Below are 8,939 nucleotides of genomic sequence, written 5' to 3'. Positions count from 1 at the left end.
TATATATATATATATCATAGCTTATAATAGCCAGAACTCATAATCATGACATTGATTTGGTTTAACTGCTTTTGTGAATTTTGAGAAACTAAACACATTATTACATCCAATCCAAGTTGAATTTTGTGTTGATTTTGGTAGGCTGATTGTGATGGAAATGGGATGCTTAACTGTGAAGAGTTTGTGACACTGGCTGTGCACTTGAAAAAGATAAGCAACGATGATCTTCTGCATCAAGCCTTTTTATACTTTGACAAGAATCAAAGTGGTTACATTGAGTTTGAGGATTTGCGAGAATCTTTGTTAGACGAGCAATTTGGTCCTACCAACGACCAAGTTTTACAAGACATTATCTTTGATGCTGACCTTGATAAGGTAATTTTTATCAACTTATCACACTTGCTATATGATTGATTACTTTTTTTGAATTATATACTAATCACACGATAAGTGTATTGCACTTACCATATGATTGGTTCGGGTTCGGGTTAGAATTTTCTATATCTCTTTCTATTTAAGAAGGATATATATATATGTACCTGTTATATGAATTTATTTAAGGGGTAAATTAGGGTATGAACTTTTTTGTTTTGATTTTTCAGGAGGTATTTGTAATTAGGGTAAATTACATCAACATATTCTAACATCAGAAGACTAAAAATGTTGAAACCCTTATTTTATGGGATTAAAAGTATAATTTTAGCATAAAATTTATACCATGATGTGGTGTGACTATTCCATTGAGTAATTACGTATGTATATATAGGATGGACGAATCAGTTTTCCAGAGTTCAAGGCGATGATGACAACAGGGATGGATTGGAAGATGGGTTCTCGACAGTATTCCAGGGCAATGTTGAATGCGCTTAGCACCAGACTATTTAAGGACAAAAGTCAGAAATTTATGTAATACTATTTTTTAGTTCATTTTTATGAATGTTCCACAGTGTTGTTTTAAATTATAACATTGTCCAAATATCGTAGAAAATGGGTGGGTTGTTTTTTGTTTATGTTTTTTCTCATTATTTTGGTGGTTATTGGTAGTGTTGGTTTTATTTTTACAGATAATACAATTTCTCAAAATGTGCTTAGAATGATAGATCAAAGTATATATAGACTTCCAATATTCATTAATGTTCCTAATCCTTTTTATCATATGTATGTGTCCGCCCACGCACACACACCCATATATATTTCTCCCATCTTATTCATATCTGAAATAAACTAATATCAAATATTATAATAGGAAGCTCAATCGGAAAAAAAATGCAATTTTAGTCCTGTATTTTGTAGAGGATGGCATTTTTAGTTTTGTACAAATTAATTTTTGTAATTTAGTTCTGTAATTTTAAAATTTTGACAATTTTTATCTTTTTCGGCCGAAAAATTGCATGTGACTCGCACATGATCCAATTAAATTATAATTTTAGTTCTGTAATTTAGGAAGCGCTGGCATTTTAGTCAGGTAACTTAAAAAAATTGGTATTTTTTATTCTGCACAAATTAATTTATAGGACTAAAATTACAATTAGCAGAAAACACAACAGACATGTTGACAAGCCTGTTTTACAAATCAGCCATGCTCAACATCAGAAAATGTTATTGAAGTATATATGGGTGATTAACTTTAAGGTTAGTGGAGATTGAGAGTATAAATAACCAAAAATCCAATTGGTTGGCTGCGGGTTTTTTGCACATACATATGACAGAGGCAGCTTGCATTTTCCCTTAATGCAAATGTCACTCGGGTAATAATACCCATATGACCAAAACTGGCTAGAAAAATTAAAAACTTTCATATTAAAGGGGTTCGTGTAAACCATGTGTTAATTTTGACGAATTTAGTATTTTTTGACGACAGCTGCCCTAAATGTACAATTTCTTTTTTTTTTTTTTTTGATTTTGGTAATTATAATCTTTAATTACAAATTTGGAAACGAAAAGGACCAAAGGTGTCACCATCTATAATTACGTGACCAAAATTACATTTATTCTAATAAAATAGCTTTAATGTTTTTAAACTTTGGTCTTAAAAAACAACGGTAACTGATACAATGTTCTTAATCATGAGATGTGCCATAAACAGGCCATAATGGCCTGTTTGGTTTTGTCTTTATTTTTGTTTTAGATTTTCAGTACTTTTAATAGGATGAAAATGCTTTATAATTGATTTTTTTTGCAAAAAGTAAGAATATGCTTAGATTGTGTATTTTCAAACCTAGGGTTATAGGTGTGAGAAATGAGAATTTTTTGATTGTTATATTTTTTGGATAAAGACATGCAATGATGAGGTCGAGAAGAGTGGTCTGATTAGTGTATTTTCAATAGACCCATGCTGCAACCTTCTTACACGTGGAGGAATATCATTGCGGTAAGAGAACTCCTGGGGTTGGGATGCAGATGGAGAACTGGGATAGGGCACTCAGTGGATGTTTGGAAGGACTCATGAATCCCTCGTACACTTTCCTTTAGAGTCATTACTCCGAATGTACATAATGTGCAGAATTTGTGTGCATTGATCTTATCTTTGTGAGACAGTTTATTGTGTTATCAAATTTTCTTTGGCACATTTTGAGCGATTCTGTCTCCTCTGTTGAGGAATGGTTTTTTAACATTTCGGATAATTTGTCAATGGGAGACTTCGATTGTGCTCTCATAATCTATTGGATGTTGTGGTGGTTTCAAAATTTAAAAATGCTGAATAAGGGCAACAAATCGTGGATTTTTCTATGAGTTACTTTCATGCCTTTTTGGTGCCGAACTTTGTTCAATTACCTCCTTGCCCAGCTCATCATCATTTTCTGCAGGCTTCACATGAATATTATATCAAAATCAATTTTGATGGTACACTTCTAGAAGGGGGGAATTCTTTGGGACTCAGGGTGGTGGCACAAAACTCGCTCAAAATTTGTTTGGCATGGCGTTTACTCCGTTTTGATCGTAGGGGCCCAACACTCTTGGTAGAGACATTAGGCAATTCTTTTGGCTTGTCGAAGGAGACTCTTGTACTTCTTTCCAAGATCTTCATAGCTTTTAAGGACCGTTCTGTTTTTGGTCATTTGGTTTTTGACATTGTTTCGTTTGCGGCTAATCTGAAATTTGTTTCTTTCTCTTTCGTCTTTCGGTCGGGTAATTCAGTTGCACATCAATTATCCCGAATTGCTCTTAACCTTGAAGGGGACTCTTCTAAAGTACCCATGAGGTGAATTCTTTGTCGACTGACGATTTAGCCAATTAATATATACCCGATTTAACTCTAAAAAACACATGGACCCATGCTGCAAATTTCCATTATAAATTGATCTTTTCAGTAGAATTGAACTGAAAAAATAAGCTTCTACAATACTAAAATAATGTAAAATTAAAAATTAAACCAAATACACCATTAATCTTGTGCAAAAACTTCGTTAAGCATCTGTACGAAATTGGACTATGAAAATGGAAATTTGTCCATTGGAGTAATCGAGACATATAGAGACGCTACGACGGAGTCTTATGAAAAGACCAACAAACAAAACAAGTTGCCACGATAAAATAAGCAAAAGTAAGCACTTTTTGTTCTCATTAGGCCATGTAAATTCACTGTGGTTACACCAATACGAACCAAACACCACTATGAATTGTATCGGTACTCCAAATTCATATTCGACATATACAATTGTAGGGCCAAAAAGAACACATAATTATCAATGTGAAAACTATATTTTAAAAAATTTATACACGCTTTACAAAATCTTTAAAATAGTAAAAATATGATATATTTAGTTTTTTATTTTATGAAATTTTCAGTACGTCTCAAAATTAAAAAGATTCGATATATTTAGTCTCTTGTCCAAGTATTCATAAAAAAAAAATTAGATGGTAAGAATGCTTTTCACACAACTATTGGACGTGAACATTGCACTTGTCTTTACTGTTTATTTTTATTTACAAAAATTTGGACATGGATTAAATATGTCGGGCTTTATTAATTTTGACATAATTTTTTAAAAGTTTCATAAAGTAGAGCGCTAAAAATTAAGTAAAAAATAAGACTAAAAATGCTTAACCGCTACTAAAAGTGTAATTTCGCCCATTACACCAAAAAATTCTTAACTTTAGAACTATTTTAAAAATTAGGTAAAAAATCAGACTAAAAATATTTAATCGCTACTAAAAGTGAAATTTCGCCTATTATACAAGAAAATTCTTAAAATAAATTTAATCAAACCTAGAAACTACATACAATCTAGAACTAGAATTTAATCACCATATCATGTAAAGCATAATTAGATCAAATATGAAACAAAAATAATCAACCCAAACTGATAATATATAACAAAAATTTATACTTTATCAAAACCATATATATATATATATATTAATGTTCAAAAAACAAACAAAAGATTACATTTTTCGATGCCCATCACTTGTGACAGAGCTTCTTCAGAATGTGTAGGTGGTTTTAAAGATTCTCTTGGTCAATGGCTTAATCCCACTATCTCTCTCTTCTGCTCCAGTCACCCCATCTTTACCTTTGTCTTCATCCTCATCATCTCCTTCAAAAGCTGGGTGGCTGAGGATACTGTTGAGAAGCTGAGTTCCTCTCAGTGCATTCGTCAATGGCAGGTGACCCTCCGGCGTGCCCTCTTCCATTTCCCACGTGAACTCTGTGGGAAAAGACCTGTAATTGTACTGCTCAACTTCGGAGCTCTCCAGCTTCTTCATCCACCCGACTTTGATGAAGAACTTTGTGAAATCTTTGTTCACTTTGTTCCAAATCCTTTTCTGTACGCTGTACCCGAATTTGTTATCGCTGTGCTCTCTCCACAGCCCATCTATGGTTTTCAGGTCATCTTCCGAGATGAACTTCACCTCCGAGAAGAAGACGTAGCCCCGCTTCTGCGCCGCTTCCCCTGCCAGGACTATCAGAAGGCGGCGGGTCTCCTCGTCGGCCTCCCGGAAGTTCTTGGAGGACAAATGCTGGCGGAGGAGCTCGACGGAAACGTTTTGGGAGGTGGAGGGGTTGGTGGTAGTGGAAGTGGAGAAGGTGGTGGAGGAGACGGCGAAAGCAGCGGAGTGGGACAGAAAAGGAGAGGCGGCGGTAGAGGTGGTTGGTTTGAGGAAGAAGGGGTAGTTTGTGGTGGTGGAGGTGGGAGTGCAGTCTATGGAGTGGCGACGCCGGAGAGAATGGTGGTTGTGGTATACAGAGTTAAAAGTATTGGTGGCCATTAAAGGAAATCAGTGGGATTTTCAAGAATTTGGTAGCTGTGAAATTTTCAGACAGAGATGTTCAAAGTTTTGGGAGGAGAAAGAGAAGTAGTAGTAGAGAGGTTTGTGGGACGATAAGAGAAATTTGCATGTGGGGTTGAGAGATAAGAAATGTGTGAAGAGGGAAGTGAAGAGGTCATCACCAAAAATAAGAAGCTGGAATGTGATTGGGTGTATATGGGTGAGGCTGGATCCTGTGGATGGACCATCTTCTCCTTCCCCCAAACTCCATTAATCCACTATTTTTGGTTTTTACCAAAAAATTAATTGATTACAATATTAAATAAGATATGTTACAATGATTTTTTTTTTTAAAAAATTTGATAGGTTATCAATACCTTTTGATTTTAACGGTCGTCTAACAATTAGTTTAACCCATTAATTTTCGTTGGGTTTCCATCCGTTTTTTTGTAGTGCCATTGTTGATTAGAAACTATAATTTTATTATTTTTTAAAATATTTTAATTTTTTATGGATTAAGTGGATAATTTTTTTTATAATTTTTCATCCACCTTGTCCGATTTTTTAAATTGTTTTTTAATCTTTTTTCTAAAAAAAAATATAGTAGATGATAATTTTTCATAAATTCATTTAAGGATTGCATAATTTCATTAAATATCAAGGGGTATCTATAATTTTTCAAATAATAAGGGGCTATTCGTGATTGAACTAAACCTCAAAAGAAGTTGTTGTAATTAAATACAATTTTCGTCCATTAACTATAGCCAAATCCCATTTTAGTCCTTTAATTTTGTAGGGTTCCAGAAAAGATCCTCTTACTTTTGAAATTGCTCAATTTTGGATACTAGTGATCGAATTTTGTCCAAAGTCGCCGAAAAATAACACCTAAATCTGATGTGGCGTTTCAAAATCCGACTACTTTAGACAAATTCGATGACTAGTATTTTAAAATTGGGCAATTTTAAAATTAAAAAATCTTTTTAAAATCTTCCAAAATTAAAGGATTAAAATGAAATTTGATAGGATGGGTGGACAAAAATTGCATTTAATCCTAAAATATAATATGGGAAAATATTTTGTAAAAAATGATTCAAACAAAAATGACATTTAATTTTTGGTATGAGAGAATGACTCCAAGAAAGATTTTGCCCACTTCTATTTTGTGGACTAAAGAAAGTGGAATTTGAAAATCCAAGGATAGTTTAATCCCACTCACTCACTCCTTCAATCATAAGGCATAAGTGGGATTATTTAAGAATTTCAACTTTCATAATTTACCCACCAAAGTCTTTCTAATATCATTCATTATGATTTGGCAAATTGTACTTTTGATCCCAGTAAATTGGGTTGTTCTCATTTTTTAATCTTAAATTTTGTAAGTTGATATTTTTAATTCCGTAACTTTTAAATTTCATATTTTTAATCCTTTGTTGTTAAGTGTTAACGGCAAAAACATGTGGTCACAGTTATTAGCCAATAGCTATTCACTTTGACCAATAAATGGTCAAATTCTTGATCTTATAAAATCACCCTTCTTTCTTTTCCCCCCAATTTTTCAAACCCCATATTTTCAGTTTTCATTTTTTTGTTGTATGAATTGAAATGTAGCGATATTATTATTTCTATGGTATCAACAATATGAGAAGAATACATTGACTGTCATACGAGCAAAAGATGAATATTTTCAATAACATTGTTTAAAATAGTGGATTTAATGTAATTTATCGTGTCGTGATATTGCAAACGAGCAAATTATTCTCCTATAAAAAAATAATAGCAATTTATCCCCTGTATTTTTAAGATGAAGCAATATACCACTCTATCTAAGGAGGCAAATTGCTTCATTTTGAAAAATATAGGGGAGTAAGTATTGTGCTCTTTTTAAACACAGAAAAATAAATTGCTATTTTTTTCATAGAAAGTAATTTGCTTATTTATAATATTACAAAAAGCTTGCTTGTATTTTGTCCTTAAAATATTAATTCTATGCATCAACCGACAAGGAATAAAATGGATTATACAAATGATCTATAAAATTTAGGGTAAATTACATCATCTATTGAGATAGGCCAAATTGTACAAATACCTCCTATGTTTTATAAAATTACAGTTACACCCACTGAGGGGTGTTAGTATAACATTTTTCAGGAAGTATAGTTGTAAGTACAACTATAACCTCCGACTATAATTTTAGAAGGTGTAGTTGTAATTTTATCAAAAGTAAGGAATATTTATGTATTTTAATTTAATTCTAAAAGACGTCAATGTAATTTATGCTTTAAGTTCGGAGCAGAATGTATCAAGTGTCAATCAACAAAAAATCAATAAAGCAAATTTTCTAAATAAGAGCATTTGTATAATTTATACAAGAATTACGTAAAACTACTGTGGATGAACCATACAACTGAAGAACAAAGCAAATCCAATAAAATATAGTAATAATCAAATTAATTTGCTTTTTCATATATGCAATATTAGGGGTGGCAATGGGGTGGGTCCAAGTGGACTCAAGACCCGCTTCATCAACTTCGAGATGGGCTTGGGATCGGCCTTGAACCAGGTGTCTTTACATCCCGCCCCGGTACAAAACCCGCCTCGACGGGTCTAACTCGGTGGACCTGGAACCCACCCAGCCAACTTTGGGATGGACCCGGGACCTGCCCCAGACCCGGTGTCTTTACACCCTGCCTCGCCCTGGTACAAAATTTATCTGGACGGGTCTAATTCGTTGGACACGGTTATATTTTTACTTTTTATTTGTTGTACAAATATAAAAAAAAATTCAACATATTAGTTACAAATGAGTTTGTTCCTCAAATATTCAAATTCAAAAATAAATTTTTAAATCAAAATAAATACAACATCTTCATTCATGTTCTTCCTCGTTAAGAATTATGAGATAATTAATTTTTCAACTCTTGAACAAATACCTAACAATAAATAAAGAAAAAATAATAATATTTTATAAATATTTGTTGTTAAATAAATTTATTAATAAAAAAATATATTATATACATAAATAGTAAACTATATATTATATATTTGGGTTGGGTCCGGGTCAGGTCTCTATGGACATAAGACGGGTCCTAATTTTTAGGGCCCATGACCCGCCCCGATTAATAATTTTTTTGGATTAGGGGCGGCTCCGATCGGGTAAGAATCTAATTGTCACCCCTATGCAATATCGTATATATATGTAGTTTCACTTTATGGCCTATGCTCCCTTCTCTATACTCTGTTGGAGACCTTAAAATAATGGATAAATTACAAGGGGTTTCTTGATATTTATCTTAAGTATAAATATTTTTTTATTATTTGAAAAATTATAAATATCTTTTTGAAATTATAAATACTCCAATCAATAGGGGGCTATTTGTTAGGATATTTATAATTTCAGGAATATTTATAATTTTTTCTTCTAAACGAATATAAAAAGTAGGCCAACTTGTTCACCTTCATATGCAAAGATTTCCTATAAAATTGCATGCTCAGTTAAAACTTGAAGCATGACTTTCCAACTAATTAAGACCAGTAAAATGCACAGATGTTGCACGTTTTAAATACTTTCCTTAAAAAATATATTAAATTGATGTAAATTAATAATATTACATATATAAAATCAAAACAGATTTAGGAATATAAATTTTACTTTTTATTACAAAAAGTCATGAATACAGAACTACAAAATTACTGTATGCAAACATTTTTAATTTTAATTATATTCTTAT

At 32.4% G+C, this 8,939-nt stretch overlaps 2 protein-coding genes across 2 annotated transcripts; one reads left to right on the top strand and one right to left on the bottom strand.

Moving 5' to 3' along the window:
* Nucleotides 1-141: 141 nt before the first annotated feature.
* On the top strand, nucleotides 142-1,010 carry LOC105155186 (calcium-dependent protein kinase 24-like; the record flags this gene model as incomplete). The annotated part of the gene is made up of 2 exons (XM_011071044.2): nucleotides 142-375; nucleotides 767-1,010. Coding segments are annotated over 2 exons (378 nt in total), but the record flags the coding sequence as incomplete, so codon positions are not given.
* Nucleotides 1,011-4,324: 3,314 nt separating this feature from the next.
* LOC105155185 (tetrapyrrole-binding protein, chloroplastic-like) lies at nucleotides 4,325-5,386 on the bottom strand. The gene has a single exon (XM_011071043.2). The coding sequence runs from the start codon at nucleotides 5,209-5,211 to the stop codon at nucleotides 4,426-4,428; it is 786 nt and encodes a 261-aa protein (XP_011069345.1). The 5' UTR covers nucleotides 5,212-5,386; the 3' UTR covers nucleotides 4,325-4,425.
* Between the last annotated feature and the right edge of the window lie 3,553 nt (nucleotides 5,387-8,939).

This window comes from Sesamum indicum, unplaced genomic scaffold, assembly GCF_000512975.1.
Source record: "Sesamum indicum cultivar Zhongzhi No. 13 unplaced genomic scaffold, S_indicum_v1.0 C00517, whole genome shotgun sequence".
NCBI lineage: Eukaryota > Viridiplantae > Streptophyta > Magnoliopsida > Lamiales > Pedaliaceae > Sesamum > Sesamum indicum.
The sequence above is the reverse complement of the archived record's forward strand: the minus strand, read 5'-3'. Positions and strand labels throughout refer to the sequence as shown.